General features: G+C 47.0%; 2 protein-coding genes and 1 long non-coding RNA gene across 3 annotated transcripts in view; all 3 read right to left on the bottom strand.

Annotated features, from left to right (window-relative positions):
- Umodl1 (uromodulin like 1) overlaps positions 1 to 1,229 on the bottom strand; it is a 57,580-nt gene extending 56,351 nt beyond the window's left edge. Inside the window, exon 1 of the mRNA XM_028885074.2 lies at positions 1,154 to 1,229. Within this exon, the coding sequence (XP_028740907.2) occupies positions 1,154 to 1,229 (76 nt within the window). The remainder of the gene's footprint in view (positions 1 to 1,153) is intronic.
- A 3,964-nt stretch (positions 1,230 to 5,193) lies between these two features.
- LOC119086812 lies at positions 5,194 to 10,056 on the bottom strand. Its single transcript, XR_005090171.1, has 2 exons — positions 9,813 to 10,056; positions 5,194 to 5,614 (listed from the first exon to the last, which is right to left on the bottom strand). It is a non-coding gene; the product is annotated as an uncharacterized LOC119086812 (long non-coding RNA).
- Positions 10,057 to 17,113: 7,057 nt separating this feature from the next.
- The window catches only part of Glp1r (glucagon like peptide 1 receptor), a 37,080-nt gene continuing 33,203 nt past the window's right edge, over positions 17,114 to 20,990 (bottom strand). The window contains exon 13 of the mRNA XM_028885050.2: positions 17,114 to 18,985. Coding sequence (XP_028740883.1) covers positions 18,818 to 18,985 — 168 coding nt within the window. The 3' untranslated portion in view covers positions 17,114 to 18,817. The remainder of the gene's footprint in view (positions 18,986 to 20,990) is intronic.

The following is a 20,990-nucleotide window of genomic DNA, read 5'->3' as shown; positions in this document are numbered from 1 at the left end:
TCCGTGACTCCCCAGAGTATACCTTGGTGAAGGCAAGTGATACTTAATCCCCTTCCTCAGGGGCCTGCTGACCACACAGGCATGCCAGGGATGATGGAGCGAATTATGTTATACTTCTCAGGGTCCTAGCCCTGTCGTTCGTAAAATAATCTCTATGTCCAGTAGTTGCAGGGTTAATCAGTAAGGTTAATTAATGCCTTGCACACAGTGATGAGCCAGTACGGGCTCCATGGCTCTCCTGGTGAAGAGTGAGTGAGCAGGCAGCCCCCAGGAAGGCTGTGTTCTGTCCCATGACCTCACAGGAACAGCGAGAGGAACACAGCTCCCGTATGAGATCTCCACGAACTTCCCAATGCTCTACTCTTTCTGTGACTAAACTTTGTGGTTCATACACACAGCACGAAACACAATCCCAATTAAAGTGAAACCCTCCTCTAGATAGAAAACAACATGGACCTGGAACAAAAATGGAGAGGCTTTAGAAACAGAATCAGTCTCTGAATTCCCAACCAAGTCGGACAGATTTTAAGAGGGGAAAAAAAAAAAGACTCACAAGGTTTGCGATCACAATTCCTTGAGGTCTGGGGTTTCAGGAATACGGGGATTGGCTACGTTGGTTTGGTTTTGGTGGTTCTGGGGGATAGAAGCCAGGGCTCGCGCATGCTGGGTACCCCGAGCTGCATCTCAACTCCACAAGGCGCTTTTAACAACTTTGTGAACCGCGTACTTCCTAACGCTTTGGGCCGGCACCCTCGCTACACCGCTCACTCTGTAATTCTGTACCTGACAACATGCCCCACCCTGCCGCCCTCCCCTGATCTGTAAACAAGACCTTCATGCTGGGTGCCTAGGAGCTCATTGTCCACATCCAGAAATGTGCTGCTTCAGGCCCAAACCCCGTCTCAAAATCCGTGTCTCCACCCCACGGACCCTGAGCATCGGAGACATACTCCCGCTGGGGAAGCCCTCTTTCTGAAAGCATATCCAGTGCTCTGTAGTAGCCTGTTGCTATTGGTACGGACAGTGTGGCAAGCCAGGACAGGATGCCTCTCTCAGAGAATTTGCTTGTGCCCACCAGGGTCCCAGCAGGCACTTCCCTCTTGAGACCCACTCCTAGAAGCCCCCTCTCCAGGGTCAACCCTCCATCCCTCACCTGTGAAGCCACTGGCCTGGCTCAGGTCCACAGTACAGGCCAAAGCCAGCAGGGCGAGCTTCAGGGTCCTGGACATCATCCTGTGGTGACAGCGGTGGTGCAGACAGGGTCTGGGACCTCTGCGGCAGTGACCCGAGTCCCAATCCCAGGCTCAGATGATCCTGAGCTGCCCCGGCCCAGAGAAAGGGCCCTTGTGTGTCTCCTGCGCTGCTGTTAGTGGCAGCGACTTCAGAGGAGCACTCGCCGGGAGCAGTCCCTTAGGCCTGCTCATTAACGCCAGCCACTGCCATGGCTGTTTCCCTGGGGGCACCTGCATGTCAGAGCCTATTCTTGTTCGGAGCAGATGGCATCTTCTCGGAAAGGTGAGCGGCTAACAGCCCCGGCCGCATCGCTGGGCCTCATCTTGTTTGTACGCAGAAAACGCATTTCAGACCCAAATCTGACTCCGCACATCCGACACCAAGTATTCCGTTACCCTGCTGCTCCCAGCTGGCAGAAGAAGACAGGCCCACATCAAAGTGTCACATCAGCTCTCGAGAGGAGCCTTCATACCACTCAACAATAGAGCTCAGAGGCCACGGCCACGTTCGTCAGCTCCACGCAGTCCCTCCCTCACCGGGGACTGGAGATGCTGTGCTCCGAGAGACATGCTGTGCCCCCGCAGGATTCGAAAACGGGAAATTATGAAGTGAACAGCTGGAGGTGAGCGGCCCAGAGCATCCGTGTGCCATGTCACGCAGCAGGTGAAGTGTTCCCCTGAAGACATTTTAGCACCAGCGAGCAAAACTCAGCTGTGAGAGACCAGAACAAGACCTCCCACAATTCCCCTGCACAAAGCTGCCGCTGCGAGTGTGCATGGACACAAACGCATCCAGGAATGGAAGCAGAGAGAACTGTCCTGAGGGTTGGTAGAAATACTGGCAATGGTGTTTGTATTCATTGGTCATCATGTTCTGTGGGAAATGGACTTTTAAAGTTTCCAGCTGGTCTGGGGATGTGGCTCAGCTGGTAGAGCGCTCGCCTAGGATGCACAAGCACCTGGGTTCAATCCCCAATCCCCAGGACTGCATACAGGTTGGCAGGGCATGTCTGTTACCCCAAGATTTAGAAAGTAAAAGAGAGAGGGACAGAGGTTCTTGTCATTCTGTGATACAATAGGGAATTTGAGGCTAGCCTGGGCTACATGAGAACCTATCAGTGGGACACACACACACACACACACACACACACACACACACGCACAAATATACACATATACACATGCACACACACATAACTATACACATGTATACATCTAAATATACAAATGTACATACAAATAAACACGCACATATACATACATAAATATATACTTGTACACTCAAATACATACAGGTACACACACACATAAATATATCCAGGGTGTCTGTGACCACGATGGCCAGCAGAGTGACGATCCACGGAAGGGAAGAAGGTAGTTTGGTTCAACATGACTAAGTAGCTGGTGTGGGTTCAAACTTCAGGAGTCTGACCCTGAGTGGTTTATTTTAGGCATGTTGAAGCACAGCGCAATTTGGTGAAAACTTTCCTGGGGACAATCGATCCCGTGTCCACAATAAAGCCTACAATAAAGAACAAAGCAAGCTAGATAAAGATCGGACATGACCACACTGAAACTCTTTGTAAAGTACATGCACTAACATTCCATAAGGACGGGCTCTATAGACTGAGAAAAAAACAAGGTTATGATAAGCGTCTGGGGGAGGATCCTGTGCGGTCTTGGCCACACAGAGAGTTCAGAGTTCACCTGGTTATTAATCCCATGTGCTTCCAGACTTCTGGGTGGATAACAGTTTTTTCATCCCTTCCTTTAAAGGCACCACCTTGTGTGTTGAACATTCCAGGTTCCCTTAGGGCTTATCTGTGAACACAAGAACCTCTGTGCCTCCCACATTTCCCCCACTTTTCTTTTTTAAAGAGAACATTGTGGCTGTAATAGAGCCAATGTTGAACGCATTGCCTGCATGGCTAGTCTAACTAATACAGGCAAGCAGAACATAATTCTAAGAGTAGCTAACAAAGGGCCAAGGAAAGGGGAAAGCCATGGTAACCATGACCTCTGACAGTCAAAGGTCACTTAAGAGATTCTCTTTACCTCTCTATGCAAATCATTCATTTGACCATGGATCATATGAGAAAAATCTGACCCGTTAAGGCAACGCAGGCCAGGAAACTGTTGACAACCAAGATTATGGTTGGGTAACAAACCATCTGCAGCCACTCTGTTCTGTAAACTGTGGTTCTCAAATCACCCATCTCTTGGTTGATTTCTGCTAATGCTTTTGCTGTAATATTAGTAGTTTTACTAACCATGCAGGCCATCTTTGAGACCCCTCTTGTAGTTCAGTAACCATTCCTGGGACTGGCAATAAAAAGCATAAAAACAATCTTTAACATACCACAGCAACATCACAGAGTCTTCTATTACAGGCGTGCCGTTTACCACCTCAGACAAAAGGAATTTGGATTCTGCATTGGGAAGCTAAGAACTGACATGTAATATAGTCAGTAAACATGGCAGCAGCATTTGGGGGCCAGTAGTATTGTGTCCTTGTTGTCTCCCCAAGTCACCAGCGTCTTCTTTCTCGTGGGATGTCTCCTTTGGATGGACGGGTTTATTATCTATCTTCAGGTGCTTCATTTGTGGTCTCTGGCATGCTGTCCTGGTTGGATTCATTAGATCAGGAGTGGTCTCAGACTTCTTAATTCATTTTCTGGAAAGACATAAGTATATCTTCACCCCGGTGTTAGAAGAACATCTGGCCCTTGTTGCCCGAATCCTAAATGGCCTTATAATAAAAACCCGGAGCCAGATATTGGAGTAAATGCTGAAAGATCAGAGAGACAAAGGAACAAGCCACAGCCACTTCTCACCTCGCCAGCTCCTCAGCTGATCCCGTCTCCACGAATTCTCAGACTGAATGCTTCTGAGTCCTCAGCAGAAAGGGTTGGCTCCTCACACCTTATACGCCTTTCTCCGCCCAGCCATTTCACTTCTATCTCAACCTTCCCAGTGCTGGGATTAATGGCGAGTGTGCTTCCCAAATACTGGTAGCAAAGGCATGAGATCTCGAGTGCTGGGATTAAAGGTGTGTGCCACACCACTGCCTGGCTCTGTTTCTTTTAGACTGGATTGATCTTGTGTAGTCTAAGGTGGCCCTTGAACTCACAGAGATCCAGATGGATCTCTACCTTTGTCTCCAAAGTGCTAGGATTAAAGGTGTGTGCCACCACTGCCTGACCTCTGTAGCTAAATCTGTGGCTAGCTCTGTCCTCTGATCTTCAGGCAAGCTTTATTAGAATACAACAAAATATCACCACGGGCCCTTCCCACCAATTAGTTTCTAGACCTTTCCATTTAATGTATACTTTATGCTGTGTCTCCTTTAGGGTAAAATGTTTTGGGGAAGCAGAAGAAGCATTATCCTTCACAGTGAAAAAAAGCAAAGTTAGCATGGCTAAATGTATATACTCCTAATAGATATATTGTATACCATATGTATACTATTAAATGCTGTATATATCAATAATAAATACTGTATGTGTATAGTATATATAAAATAATGCATGCTGTATACATTATTAAATATTGTATATGTATATTTAAAGTTGTCATTTAAGTGTTTTGCAGTGTCATTCCACAATAGTTTGATCCTGTGTGTTTTAAGGGGTTCCAGTAATATTATTAATATCCCATAAACTGCAAAATTCCTTGAAGTGTTTACTACTATAAGCAGGACCATTATTGGTTTTCAGTTGTAGTGGGAATCCTGGAAAGGAGAAGGTGTATAATAAATGATTAATGGAAGCTGAGGTTGTTTCACCCTTGTGAGCAGAAGCAACGATCATATTAGAAAAAGTATTAACCATTACATGAACATACTTTAAACGTCCAAATTCTGAGGTGTTAAAAATCTAATGCCAAATGGTAACCTGCGAGGATTAATTCTGCCAGTAGAGGGCAGTGGTGTAAAGAAGAACAAGAAGGTGAAGCGTTCATCTGATTTTTATTTTTTATTTTTTATTTTTTTTAAGCAGCCTGAAAAGGAAGTATTAAGGGCAAGGCACATAGGCTTGAGCATTAGCAGATGTTAAGGGACCTGGCAAATTAGAATCGGCAGGGATATGAGTTTTGAAGAAAGGATGTCATTGTAATATAGACATCTGAAGGAAGAGAAAAATCGTGAAATAAGTAGTGAGCTTAGGTTTAAGTCTTGCAGTTTCTAAAAGAGAAACAATTTGATCACAATATGCAGAGTCAGTTAAAATATTCAATGGTTGAGAAACATCCAATAAAAGCTGATTGATTACAGCGAGTTCAGACTGCTGAGCTGTACAACCAAGGACGGATATGATCTTCTTTGTGGAGGATGTGGAATTTGTATATAAGATGTTAAGCTCCTTGTCCTTTTGAAGATCCACCTGTAAAAGAATTAAAAGCAATCTCTATCCAGAATTATTAGGTGTGATTTTGGTAATATCCATGGGGTATCTTTATAAAACCTTGAAAGGGGATCTGTAGGGTAATGATTATCCATCCATCCAGAGTGACATGCTAATGCTACCTGCCAAGTATTATCCATGTGGAACACACAACTAACCTGCATTTAATTTAATGGCACACTGATCCCTGTCGCATCTTCCCCAGTAAGTTAAGAAGTGTCCTTCCCATCCTTATCAACTCTATAATTTCTTGTACATAGGAGTTACAGATCATTGCCGAGAATTAGGACATTAATTAAAATCTATAATGTCAATACCTTGTTGGTATACAATTCCAGTTGGTGATGAGGAGGAAAGAAAGATAAATAATTGATAAGGGAGTAAGGGATTAATTCTATGAGCCACAGCTTTAGTAGCAGCAGGTGTTATGATTCTTATAGTTTAACCAGGAATCTCCAGAAAGCAGCTTAAAGGGCGGAGCCAAGTCCTTAATAGTGGCAGATGTTTAAGACATTCCCAAGTGACATGACTCCCAAATTTTCGTAAGTAATTGAAGGTACATTGTTTGGGAGGTTTTAAGTGGAGAAGATGATGGTGAATTTGAAATTTGGTGAAAACTTCCCTGGTGATAATTAACTCAGTCCCGTGTGTGCAATAAGGCACACATACATCTCCTCAAGGTACAAAGTAAGCTAAATAAAGATTGGATGTGATAGCATCAAAACTCTTTGTGAAGTACATGGGACATGTTCCATGAAGATGGGCTCTATAGAGTGACTAAGGAAAGCTTACCATAAGGGTTTAGGGAGGGTCTGTCCAGTGAGGTCTCCCCCACACAGACAGTGCAAAGGTCACCAAGATATTAATCCCATCTGCTCCCAGCCTGGATTGGTAACAGGTTATGCATCCCTTCCTTTGAAGGAGCAACCCTGTGTGTTTAACATGACATGTTCCCTTAGTGCTTCTCCATGAGCACAAAGACCTCCATGCCTCATACAAATATACACATGCACACACATAAATATACTCATTTATGTACATACATAGACACACATGAATATATATACATGCACATATATACATAAACACACACATGTACACAAACATAAACATACACATAAATATACACATGTACATATAAACATTACACACATGTACACATACATAAACACACACAACCATACACTTGCACACATATATAAATATAACATATACATACACATGTATTTACACATAAGACATTATTATTCCATGAACCTGTGACATGGCAGGGACCCTCATTTCTCCTCAGCCCTCTGGAAATGTCCTGTGCCCGCAGTCCGAGCACCCCCTTCCTGGCCTCATCCTCCCGCCTCCCAGAAGCTTCCAGCACCTCAATTCTTCACATCTTCTGTTTACCTGGAGCCAACCAGCCTTCTGCTGTCCTTACTGCCCTATCTAGTCACCTGAAGCCGCTGCACATTGCTTTAGTGACACCCCAGTCAATGACCTTGTCTGGTGCCCACTGGGCAAAACTCATATGTGCATGGAGCCATCTTTCTGCTTCCATGGAACCCTGTTGGAGAAAGTCACATGACCTTCAAAGTAAGTACTCAGTATCTCACTAGCCTATGTATTCTGGTGTCCATCCTACTTCCTGAAAGACTGTTTCTGTCTGAATTCTGCTCCTACCTGGTGCCATACTGTCCTCGCCCATTTCTAGGGGACACTTGTGTCTGATGTTCCCAGTCCTGTGGTCTCCTGGGTCTGTCCCCACCCTCCACTTCTGTTCCTGGGACAGTGGAGATGCCTCTCCTCACCTAGGGACGGCTCTGTTCAGACCTGGACTCTCACACCCCCCACCCTGTTTCCCTGGGAACTCCTTCATGATCGTATCTCTGCTCTCTTGCGTGATCATCTCACTCTCTTTGTTTGTTTTGTTTCGGAGCCAGAATCTCATTGTGTAGCCCAGGCTGGCCCGGAACTAGCCCAGGTTTGTTTTAAATTGATGATTATTCTGCCGTAGTCTCCCAAAGACTGGGATTCCAGATGTGTACCATCACATATATCTAGCCCAATCTTACTTTTTTGTTTGTTTTTGTTTTTTGGCTTGTTTGTTTGTTTGGTTGGTTGGTTTTTTGAGACAGGGTTTCTCTGTGTAGCTTTGCACCTTTCCTGGAACTCGCTCTGTAGACCAGGCTGGCCTCAAACTCACAGAGATCTGCCTGCCTCTGCCTTCCGAGTGCTGAGATTAAAGGCGTGCGCCACCACCGCCCGGCCCAATCTTACTTTTTAACTGATCTTCTCATCAGCCGTTGGCATTTAGGCATGCTTAAGTCTTCCAATTACCATAGGGAAGGAAGGGATGGAGGGAGCGAGGGAAGAGAGAAAAACTCTTCCTTGTCACTTCATAAATTCCAGCTAGCTAGTCCTTTCCTTTCAAAGGCCACATGCCTACTGCCTGCATTTCCTCGGGTTCCCCCCCCCGCCCCGCCCTCCTCACTCCTTTACCGCCTTCTATCTAAGGAGAGGAAAAATTCACAGAGATGCAACTTATCTATAAAGCACACTGATCTCAAATGCACAGTTCAGTTTTACACGTTCACATTTATACACCCTAAGCAGCCACTACCCTGATCAAGTTAGGTAGCATTTTCAGGAACACAACATACTCGTTAGTCCATAACTTGGTATTGCCACTGGGTAATGCTCCTGGCAGACAATGATGTATCAGTGATTTTTTTTTTGTTTGTTTTAAGGTTTATTTTATTTTTAGTTGTGCATGTCTGTGTGTGGGGTATGTGCCAGTGTGAGTGCAGGTGCCTGCAGAGTCTAGAAGAATGTGTGGGCTCCCCTGGGGCAGATGAGGGTGCTCGGAACTGAACTCGGGTCATCGGCAAGAGCAATGTCTACTCTCAACTGCGGAGCCATCCCTCTGGGCCTCTCTCTCCAGAGCAGTGTTTCTGAGAGCAGCTTCATTTCTGTTAATCCGCACAGTGAGCAGCTGTGGCGTCGTTCATGGAGTTAATTCATTTACTCTCTTGCTCGTACACACGGCGCGCTGGTGAATAGTTTTGTACCGGGGTTGTTTGTGTTTCTGTCTTGTATATTTGTATATACTCTCTCTTTTTCTTTCGTACTGGGAACAGAACCCAGGGCCTCATGCAGGCTGGACGCGTAGACAGGGAGCCATCACTGGGCTACAGCCTTGGCCCTCAGCTCAGAGTATTAAAAGTGGCCAAAGACTAAGCGTATTTGTCAACTGGATACTGATACCATCTGATTTCTCCTGAGCGAGGCTGTGCCACTTTGTATTTCCACCGTCACTATTGAGAGTAACTTGCTCCTCATGGACTTGCTAAGAACATAGGCTGATAAGCTTAATTATATACATATGCCTTTCTTTATATTTTTGAAGCCCCACAGGAAACTAAAAGACAAGGAAAAGAGAATTGCAAAAGTGAGGGGAAAGGGAAGGGTAGCCTTGGTGTGACAGTGAGGAGATTTCCCAGCCATTAACCTGCTACAAGCTAGGCTGGTGGCCTCAGCGTAGAGAGCAAGGCTGAAATCAGCACGAAGATGAATTCTATCTGGAGGGCAGGAGATATGGCTCAGCAATTGAGAGTAAACGCTGCTCTTCCAGAGGACCTGGGTTCAGTTCCCAGCACCTGCCTCAGGTGGCTCCCAACTGTCTGTAACTCCAGCTCCAAGAGATCCCATGTTCGTTTCTGGCCTCTGTCACGGACAGTCACATGCACACACCCTACCACACAGACACACAGCTATCTACATAATTAAAAATAAAATAAATATTGAAACAACAGCAATAAAGTTTTGACTGGACATTCAGAAACTTCAGCAGAAATCTGATGGCTGAAAACCAATGAATAACCAACACAAAGGGATAACTAGTAAAGAAAAAGGGAAGGGATGGTAGCAGGACAGATGTTTCTGCTGCAAATCATGCTCATACTGTTACTGCAAACATTTAAAATGGTGTAGACTTTCTCAGAAGGGAGGCAGGGTGGGAGGACGGTGCATGGCGTAGAGGTGAAGGGGGCTAGGTTTTTTATTTACTTTTTGTCCTGATCGCAGGGTTTGAACCCAGAACCCCCTGTGTGCTAGGCAAGCACTTCAAACACTTACCAGCTACAGTATACCACCATCCCTCTTTTTACCTTTTTGTAAGAAGTCTTACCAAGCTGTCAAGACTGGCCATGAATTTCACTCTCTAGCCCAAGTGAGCCTTGACCACCTCTGGAGTGGCCGGGATTACAGATTCTTATCTTCCATTGGGCCAGCTGAAGGATCCCATAGCCAGAAGATCAAGGAGGAGCTGGGGAAGCAGGTACTCTCTTAATTTCTATGTAGCCCAGATGTATTGATTGAACAACAGACCTCACGCCATCTCTCTGAACTGCCCATGACCGAGCTTGGCTCTGGCGCTGCCGGGCCCAGCTTCGTAACTGTGGGTCATAATCCCATATGAGTCACACAAATGAGGCAACAGTGAGCATTTCTGAGTGCACTTAGTACTATGAACTTGCCTCTTTGAACTGTCCCATCAGTTTGGGTGTGTTGTATTTTCATTTTCATTCAATATTAGGAAGTTTTTCGTTTCTTTCTTAATTTCTGTCTTGATCCATTTTTCATTCCATTGCCCGTTGTTCAGTTTCCATGCATTTGGAAGTTCTCTTGTCTCTGTTGTTGATATCCACCTTTAACCCATGGTGGTCCAGATAGGATGCAGGGTTATAGCAGGTTTTCTTGGCCTGCCAGCCCCCCCAAATCATGACGCAGAGACTTCTTATTAGTTAGGAATGCTCAGCCTTATCTTATGTGTGTCCCACTAGCTCTTATAACTTAATTTAGCCTGTTGCTCTTCCCCTATGTTTTGCCTCGGGGCTTTTTACCTTTCATTCTGTATTCTGTATATCTGGCTGGCTGTGGCTGCCTGGCCACCTGGCCCTGGGGGTCTTCCTCTCTTTCTCCCTGTTCTCTCCTCTTGAGCCTAGATTCCTCCTCCTAGTTATTCTCTCTGCCTGTCAGCCCCACCTATCCCTCTACTGCCTAGCTATTGGCCGTTCAGCTCTTTATTAGACCAATCAGGTACCTTAAGCAAGCAAAGCAACCAACACATCTTTATATCATTAAACAAATGCAGCATAAACAAATGTAACACATTTTTCATCATATATATCATATATTCTGCAACACAAGGTGTTATTTCAATTTTCTTCTATCTGTTGAGACTTGCTTTATGTCCAAGTATGTGGTCAATTTTAGAGAAAGTTCCATGAGGTGCAGAGAAGAAGATATATTCTTTTGCAGTTGAGTGAAATGTTGTGTAAATATCTGTTTTATGACATCAGTTAACTCCATCATTTCTCTGTTTAGTTTTTGTCTGGATGGCCTGTCTGTTGGTGAGAGTGGAGTATTGAAGACACCCACTACCGCTGTATGAGGGCCAATGTGTGACTTAAGCTGCAGTAATGTTGCTTTTATGAACTTGGGTGTCCTTGCATCTAGTGTATGTTAAGAATTGCAATATCCTCTTTGTGGATTTTTCCTTTGATGAGTATGTAGTATCCTTCTCTACCCATTTGAATTAGATTTGAAGTCTCTATGTCAGATATTAAAATTGCTATGCCAGCTTGTTTCTTAGGTTAATTTTCTTGGAATACATTTTTCCTTCTTTTTAGCCTGACATGATATCTATCCTTGACGTTAAGGTGTGTTTCTTGGGTGCAGCAGAAGAATACATTCTGTTTTCACATCCATTCTGCAAGTCTGTGTCTTTTTAATGGAGAATTGAGACAACTGATGTTGAGAATTACCAATGTGTATTGATTCCTATTATTTTGTTGTAATATGCATGTTCCCCCTTTATGATTTACTGGCCCAATATTATATATATAAAATGGCTTCTTGGGTGTGGTTGAAATCTTGAGGTTGAAGCTTTGCTTCTAGCACATTTGTAGGGCTGGATTTGTAGACAGATACTGCCTGAATTTGGTTTTATCATGTAATGCTTTTCTTTCTCCATCTATTGTAAGTTTTGCTGAGTATAGTAATCTGGGCTGGCATCTGTGTTCTCTTCAGAGTTTATAGAGCATCTGTCCAGGCCCTTCTGGCTTTTAGAGTCTCCATTGAAAAGTCGACTGCTCTTCTAATAGGTCTGCCTTTCTATGTTGTTTGGTCTTTTCCCCGTTTAATATTTGTTCTTTGTTCTGTACATTTAGTGTTTTGGTCATTATTGCTGCGGGGAATTTCTTTTTGTGGTCCAGTCTATTTGGTGTTCTGTGTGCTATTTGTACCTTGATAGACACCTCCTTCTTTAGATGAGGGACATTTTCTTCTATGATTTTGTTGAACATATTTTCTGTGCCTTTGACCTGGGTTTCTTCTCCTTCCTCTCTTCCTATTATTCATAGATTTGGTCATTTCATAATGTCCCAGATTTCCTGGATGTTTTGTGTCTGGATTTTTTTTTTTTTAGATTTAATATTTTCTTTGACGAAGGTATCTATTTCTTCTACCGTGTTGGCAATGCCTGAGATTCTCTCTTCTGCCTCTTGTATTATGTTGCTGATGCTTGCCTCTGAGGCTCCTGCTCATAAAGTCTATTTTGAAATCCTTGCCTTGTGCTTCAGCTACCTTGCATTTCTCAGGGCCTGCTGTGGTAGGGTTGCTGGGCTCTAGTGGAGACATATTGCCCTGGCTATTACTGATTCTGTTTTTACACTGGCATCTAGGCATCTGAGTGTGGAATGATTGCAATTCTAGGCGCTGATATCTGGTCTTGTCTTTGTTGGGTGGGTTCCATTCATTGATGTCCGTTGCCCTCTCTGGTTCTTTGGTGAGTGTGGTGGCTGTGGGTTGCCTGGTAGGGAATGCTCCTGAGATCTTGCCAGGTGTGGCCATTGTGGTTTCCAGGTAGAATTTATTTCTAAGTATTGGGAACTAACATTTAGGAATGGAGATGGACTAAAAGGAGGGAGCTGAGAGGGTCACAGGAGGAAGGAGAGCAGGGGGTACACCAGGATCTGCATAGTCTCCTGGGAATGGGGGCATAGAGGAAGAGGAGGCCACAGCAGGTAGTCTGTTTCAGAGCTGGGAATGAGACTGGGGGATTGGATTTGGAGAAGAGGAGAGTGGAGATAGCTTACCTTCTCCCCTGGCCAGTGTGGCCAGCGGATTCCCTGAAAACCTCTTGGACTGTTTTCCTGTCTCAAGAGAATGGCATTGCCATGCCATCAGGAGTCAAAGAAACTTCAGTATCTCCTTTACTCTGTGGGTTTTATTTGTTTTGTTGAGGCCAGGTTTCACTTTAGTCCACACTGGATAATCCTCTTCCTTTAGCCTCCCAAGTGCCTGATTGCAGATGCCAGCCATCACCCCTGGTTTTCTGTTTTGATTTTGTGTCTTTTTTCTTTTCTGTAGCTTTATTTTACTTTATCAATGTTTCAACTGGATGTCTGTGTATGCACCACATGCATGCCTGTTGGATCTCCTGGAACTCAAGTTATGGATGGTTATGAGCCACCACGCACGTGCTGGGACCCAAACTCCAGTCTGGTCTTAACTGCTGAGCCAGTTCATCAGTCCATTCTTTCCTTTTTCTATTTATGTATTTTGTCCTATGTACATTGTGGAGGCCCACAAAGGTTTCCTAGTGAGATCTGAGCTTGCTTTACCCAGCAGAGCTGCATTAGAGGATTGCTTGACCACGTGCACGATTACCAGGTGTTTGGAAGGGTCTGCACTTGGATGTGCGGTACGCTTTGATCTAGCAAGGAGAAGTCTTTTGCCCTGACCCTTGGCATTCCTTTAAAAAGCCCTTTAGAAGAGACAGAAGGGGGCAGTGGATAAGAATCCAGGCCCGCCGGGCGGTGGTGGTGCACGCCTTTAATCCCAGCACTCGGGAGGCAGAGCCAGGCGGATCTCTGTGAGTTCGAGGCCAGCCTGGACTACCAAGTGAGTCCCAGGAAAGGCACAAAGCTACGCAGAGAAACCCTGTCTCGAAAACCCCCCCCCCAAAAAAAAAAAAAGAATCCAGGCCCTCTCGAGCTATCCTGTGTTTCTATCTGTCTCTCCCTGCTCTATCCTTCAATCTAAATATTTCTCACTTCTCCCTCTTTACCCTGGGGTAAAAGTGGGAGTGAGTCTCCCATACTACATCTGTCTTGTTAGGGTTCTATTGCTCTGAAGAGACACCATGACTGCAGCAACTCTTATTAAAAAAAAAAAAAACATTTAATTGGGGTGGCTTACAGTTTCAGAGGTTTAGTCCATTATCGTCATGGTGGGAAGCATGGCCGCATGCAGGCAGACGTGGTGCTGGAGAAGGAGCTGAGAGTTCTACATCTTGGTCAGCAGGCAGCAGTCCTGGTTTGAGCTTCTGAGATCTCAAAACCCACCCCCTAGTGATGCACTTCCTACAACAAAGCCACACCTACTCCAACAAGCCCATACTTCCTAATAGTGCCACTCCCAAGGGACTTACGGGGATCATTTTTATTCCAACTGCCACAACATCCAATATATCTTTGAAGTCCTTTCAATTTTACTTTTAAAATAGTGTTGTTGTTGGTTTTTTTTTAAATAGTTTTTTTTTTAACCTTCAGACAAGGAAGTTCTAGGCTGGCCTGCAATATATAGTGAGGTCCTTAACAACAAAAGTTGAAGTATTTTTGTGGTTTCTAACCAGGTGTCTTATTTACTGTTCAAATTTACAATTAACCCTATCTGTTTCCTGCCAATCATCCCATCAGCAGAGCAGAAATAATTATACTCTAGATACATCATAGCACTCAAGAAAGCTCTCAGAATCACACTGCTTACCCACATCCTCTTTATTTAAGAAAATATTTTCCAAAGCAATGTGCCTGTTACCATTCTTTTAGATTTTTATCACAATTTATTTATTATGTGCGTATGTGTAAGTGTGGGGGGGGGCGTGCATGCCAACTCATGCATGTGGAGGCCAGAAGACAACTTTGGGAGTCAGTTCTCTCCACCATGTGGGACCCAGGATCAAACTCGGGTCATCTGGCTTGGAGGCAAGGGCTTTTACCTGCTAAGCCATCTCTCACTGGTCCTGATTCTTGACATGATTTTCCCCAAAGCCAGAGAGAGGCTCAGGCTGCAGACTACAGCCTGGGGACATGGCCATGTTGGGAGAGGTTTCTCACCTGGACCCCTTTTCTCAAGGAAACTCACTTGAGCTACAGAAAAAGATCCAGGGGGGGGACCCACCTCACCATGTTAGAGTTGATGCTAATTTGCTTTCTGTTGAATATTTAACACGCCATTTGCATAGCTGTCTTAGCAAAATCAATCCCCGTGTTTTATTATTTGAGGATTAAAAAAAAAAGTTTGCCTCCTAGGAGAGCCAAAAGGAGAGTCAGCCCTGTAGATTAGAATCAATTCAGCAGATGGAAAATAAAGCTTTGAAACATATTCCGCCTTCCCTGAGCACGTCGCAGGCATTAGTGATAATGGGAGCCCTGTCTGTGCATGGAGGGGCTGCATCTGCCAGATTCCCAACCAGCCCCACCCCCGGGTTGTGCAGCCCTGTGACCTTCACGGTGGAGGAGGGCTGAATCTGGCTCCCGCATCTCCTCCCCTTGGGCTGGAATGCATAGGACACACACCGGCACACATAGTGTTCCTTCCCTTGAATTGCTGAAACACAGCCAGCTCAGGCATGAATGAAAACTGACTCTATCTGTCCTTTGGAGCTCTGGACCACCTAGTGGTCCAGTTTGTTAGAGCTCTCCATAATTCAGGGGGCACTAGAGAGGCAAAGATGAAGTTCAGGTCACCATTCGGTTTCATTCAGTCGCCTTGTGTGCCCATCAGCGCATTTCAAAACAAGAGCTTCGTGAATCTGAAAAACGTTTAAGACAAGCCATGGGGAAGGCCATGGCTGCTCTCTCAAAGACTGTCAGTCCTGCAGCACCCCGGTGCTCAGATGTGTTCCATCTCTTCGTTTTTGCGGATTTCATCTTTTACTATTTGTGTATATGTGGATGTGGATTTGTGGGAGTTGGTTGTATGCCACATGGGTGTGGGTTCCAGTGGAGGCCAAAAGAGGGTGTCGGATAGCCTGGAGCTGAAGTTACAGGGGACTGTGAGCCTTCTGATGTGGGTGCTGGGGACCAAACTCTGGTCCTTTCCAAGAGCAGTTCACATTCTTAACCACTGAACCATCTCTCCACCCCCTCGTCCCTTAATTTTAAGATGAGAATGAGATACCAAAGCAATTCCTTTTGCCAGGGGTGACACCTTTGCCGTGTGATGCGTCCACCTTTGCTGTTCCATTTCTTCAATATAAATTCCAGGTCACATGAGGACTTGCACTTGGCACATCTTGAATGACCATTGATGCTCTCACCTGGCCTGACAGAGGACCAGCCGCACCGGCCAGCTAGTACTGTGACCCCGGCAAACCTTCCTGCAAGCCTCCCTCCTCCCTTCTGTAGATCCACGTCAGGAGGAATTGTCAGGATCTTTCCTGCACACAGAGTGTCCCAGAACCCCATTAATGTTGTCTTGAGCGCTGGGCCGATTGCAATCACGCCTGCCTTCCAGAAAGTCGTTTGAAAGAGAAGGCAATGTAAGTGGTTTGTAACGTTCCGTGATTTAGCTGTGCGGAGACTGGAGTGAGTGGTCTAGAAGAGTCATTGAGATTTCAGTGCCTGCCATGTTCCCAGGAGCTGGCCAGAGTGCTGAAGTCAGCAGTCATTGACAACAACGTGAGCCCACCGGCTGGGTAATTCCCACAAAGCCACGGCTTATGTGCCCTATAGGCTGGCAGGAGCAGCCCCAGGACAGGAGCAGGGGCAGCCAGAGAGTTCTCAGCAACGCTAGGCTTAGACTTTTGTCATGAGGCATGTAAACAGCTAGTGGAATTTCAGAGTACATAGCATCAGATAATTCCCAGACCTAGGGGAGCTATATTTAGCTTAGGCAAGTTTGGAAAGAGCCCAGAGGGGGTGGTGTGCCATTCAAACAAACATTAATAGTACGGGGACTTGGAGAAGGGCGAACCTTTCTTCAGTTCAGGAATCTGGGAAGAAAAACCTGCATTAAAATCTTGGGATATGGGGTGTGGAGAAGCCGGGAATCCAGAGTTCCAGAGGGGAAGGAATTCCACATAAAAGCTCCTAGTGAGTTACCTAGGCTTGTTCCTCATCTCTCCCCTGGAAAATTTATTCCAGGCAGATTAAATCTGTCTTTTCCTTTCGCTTGTGTGTAATGAATGAGTCTTAAAAGGTCCCAGTTTATCCCATGCTTATCTTTCCACTGTTCCCACAGGAGAAACAAGGAAGGTGCCCAATGAGAAGCCTGCCCTGGTTCTCAGGGAGCAGAGGACCCTGGGCCTACTTCCCCCACCGGACTCCTTTGTCTTGGTTAAGGGGGCAGCTGGGTGACATGGCTCCTTTCTCTAGCCTGAGTTTCCACTTCCCTGTTAACACAGACACAACACTCGGGTGAAACAGAAGGAGAAGAAATTTTCTGCTTGGTGTGTTTTATGGCCCATTATTATCTCCCTTACATGTCCCATGCCTCTCCGAGGGGCACAGGAGAATGTGTCTAGTGAAAGCATTGGGGAGGGTCCCCCACTTTCCACAGGATGAAGGAGAGATCAGCCTCATGAGAGAATCCATCTGAAGCCACCTCCACCCCAACTTCAAAGAAGGCCTGGACTACTAGGATTCTTTCCAGCCCTGGAACCTTCCTTGGCCTCTGTGAACTCATTGTCTACTTTCCCAGGGAGGCTGTCCTTGGATTTGGGTCTCTGCAGAGCTGTCCCTTGATGGCTTTCTCATGGTGGCTGAGGGCAGGAGTGATAGATAGTCTCCCATCCTGTCCTGTGGCTGGGGGTAGGAGTGATAGATCATCCCCCATCCTGCCCTGTGGCTCGGGGTAGGAGTGATGGATTGTCCCCATCCTGCCCTATCTCTACTCATCATGTGTGGAAGGAGTCTGGGGGGATAAAATCAATCACTTCCCCCACTCCCCTCAAACGTAACAACAGCCACAATTTAGTTCTTCCATTGGGTGGGAGAAATCAGATATATATGTTTGTATAGACATAACAGCCACTGCAATAAAGGAAAAAGGATGAAGTGTGTGTGTGTGTGTGTGTGTGTGTGTGTGTGTGTGTGTGTTCAAAGTGGGAGGATTTCAAAGGCAGGGGAGCCCACCACCATGGTAGCATCAGGAGCATCAGAGGAGGTACCCCCAATTCCCATGCAAGACATGGAACCTGGTCACAGACAAGGTGGAGGTATGGAGGCCATGGATCCCTTGCTCCTCTAGATTAGCGTCATCAGTGCCCCTAGGGGGACATTCCTGAAGTGTCTCCAGATGAGCCTTAGAGGGCATTTGAGCTTCTTTACACCAGGCCTGGGCTCCTCACGGTAGGACTTGACCTAGTACCCTAGGCACAGCAGAAGCTGAGAGAGAGCCGAGTGACTTAAAAGGCTGAGTGAGAAGTGGGCACCAGCAACGGAGACCTCTGAGCATCCCCTTGGTACTTATCCCCAGCACCACACGCAGCCACTTCCAGAAAGAGCCGCGGGTCGTAGCTCCAACAACCGCCCCCTCCCCACAAGGAAAGACAGTTTGGTGAGATGAACGGGCAGACGAGGGAGTGCCAGCAGCCCAGACGCACAGAGAAGGCCTCTCTTCTTTCATGAGGAGGATGACGCAGGTAGCAAGCCCAGGCAGGCACAGAGCACAGCCGTTCACCTTGCCAAGCTCTGCGCTGGCTGAGGTCAGAATGGCGGGTCTCTCGCGGAACTGCCCCCTCGCACAAGCCCCAATCCCACTAATCAACAGTTGCCCTTGAGTAGGAGTCCGGGGTTGATTTGCTGTTCTGTTCCGAGGGAACCCCAAGGGCCCTGTGGCTCTAACAGGAAGGAGTCCTCCTCATTTTAGCAGCAATCATTTCTTCCTCTCTTCCTGCCACGGTGATTAAATTAGCAGGCTGTTCTCCTTGGAGGACATGTGTCTACGGTCCCGGGAGGCACTGTCCACTTGCCCGTCTGATAGGTTTGGAGAAGGAAAGCTAAGGGTGTGGGTGTGCCTATGTCCTTCCCCGTCCCTGTCCCTGGGAGGGTCAGTCCCACCTGGGATGGCCACCTAGCCAGCGGCAAGGACCACAGGGAGGGGGGGGGGCAGCGCTGGGGCTCAGCTGCAGGAAGCCTGGCAGGTAGCTGCGTACACGCTGCTGCCCACGGTGGCCCCGCTGCTTATGCTGCTGGTAGGACACTTGAGGGGCTTCATGCTGCTGTCCCTCTGGATGTTCCAGTGCTCCAGCCTCCAGCGCTCCCAGCTCTTCCGAAACTCCATCTGGACCTTCCGTGGGAACGAAAGAAAGAAAAAAAAAAGAGAGAGAGGGAAGCGAGAGCCATCAGGCAAAGCAACTGCCCACAAAATGGCCCTGTTATTACATTAGCAGGGAAGGGAAAAAATCCGCTGGATTATATTAAGAGACACAAGTCAAGGTCTTCAGGCGCCTAAATTAATATCCCAATAAAATTGTTTATTGTTGTCTCCTATTCTCTGCCTCTCCTCGGGAGAGAGATGGGCTTGACGACCTAATTGTCCCTTTTCCATCTCTAGACTCGGTGATTCAGCTAAGTACCTTCTACAATCCATCACACTATTGTTTAACAGAAGAGAGTGAGAGCGAGGGAGAGACGCAGGGAGGGAGAGAGAATCGGGAGAAGATGGAGCCTCACTTTATAAAGTGCTCTCACAGTGTGGCTTAGACAGTGGAGAGGAGGAGGAGGCACGTCCGCCCCTAACCCCGGTGACACCCGTGTGGCAGTCTGAACGCCCTTAGGAGCTTTGTTTCGTTTGGGTCAGAGGTGGTGGTTGTTGTTGTTTTTGTTTTCGGACACCATTCATCTCACTATATAGCACAGGCTGGATTCGAACTCTTCACCCTCCTATCTCAGCCCCACCCACCCACCCCCCGCACCCCCGAATCGCAAGCATGAACTGTCAAGTCCAGATTCCCCCTTGAGGTTTTCACTCAGTCCCTGAACCTTTCAGGGCAGGGAAGGGGTGAAGGAGGCAAGGAGGACTAGCCAAGGTCCAGGACTTCTGTGCCTGGCTTTGACTGGCCCGTCCCGAGAAGCTGAAGGGAGCTTGGCTGGGCAATCTGCCAGGGGAGCTCAGCCAACCAGATTCCCCAGCGTGCTGACCTCTCCGAAGGACAGACGCTGGAGGACCAGATTGCTGGGGCAGAAAGTTACCCAGAATGTGGAAGGGCTCTGAATCCCTCCAGGGCCTGTGGTAACACTGTGGCTCCATTGAGGCTCTGTGACCGGGTTCCAGAGAGAGAGAGAGAGCCCTTACAAGCTGCCCAGCATGTCCTGAGGGCTAGATCACACTTCAGGGACTTATTCTCACTGTCTGCTCTTTCTACCCTTGCCCCCAGCCTTTCCATCCGCGAGTGTCTAGGGACTGTGTTCCTTTCAGACCGTAGCCATCAGGAGGGCCAGCGGCCAGCAGCTGTGTACAAGAGGTTCCCCGCCACTGCCCCCACCTGCCCCTAAGCAAACACCCCTCCTCTACTCTTTCCATGCCATCCATCTTGCTAAGCCCAGCCAGACACCCCGTGTGGCCACATGCCATCCCTTAAAAGAACTTCTGTGCTGGGTAGAGTGACGACGATCACCCAGAGCCTGCCTGCCAGGGCGTCTTGGTGTCCCAGACAGTGTCGTGGAGCCCAGGCCTAGACGGTGAGGGAGGGAGGCGGAGCAGACACTACCTATGGCTGCCTTGCATGGCTGGGTTTGTGTAGTGCTGATAGCCAGGGTGGAGACACTGAACCCCAAGGGTCCCTGTCTGCACATCCGCAGGAAAGCAAATCTCTCAGTCTTCCACTGGGAAGAGAGGGGGAAAACTGGTAAACTGAGGCACACCAAACCAGCAGGACTTACGGCACATGGTATCTCTTGATCTTGTCTCCCTAGGCACTTTTTCTGAGCCTCCATGGTGGCCCCAGGCATCACAACTGTCCCCAAGAACCATTATCTATGGGCGGCAGGGGGTGGTCCTGTCAGGGCATTGCCTGTGTCAGAAACCCGAGGAGCTGAGTTCGGATCCCCGGAATACACATAAAAAGCTGGTCAGGGGGAGCTGGAGAGATGTTCCGGCAGTTAAAAGCACTGGCTACTCTTCCACAGGACCTGAGTTTAATTCCCAGCAACCATATGTGGCTCATGACCATCTCTAACTCCATTTCCAGGGGATCCAATGCCTTCTTCTGGCCTCCATGGGCACACAGACATATATTCAGGTAAAACATTCATACACATAAAACAAAAATAAATCTTAAAGACAAGTTGAG

The sequence above is a fragment of the Peromyscus leucopus genome, chromosome 16_21 (genome assembly GCF_004664715.2).
Source record: "Peromyscus leucopus breed LL Stock chromosome 16_21, UCI_PerLeu_2.1, whole genome shotgun sequence".
Taxonomy (NCBI): domain Eukaryota; kingdom Metazoa; phylum Chordata; class Mammalia; order Rodentia; family Cricetidae; genus Peromyscus; species Peromyscus leucopus.
Note: the sequence above shows the minus strand (reverse complement) of the source record. Positions and strands in the feature narration are given on the sequence as shown.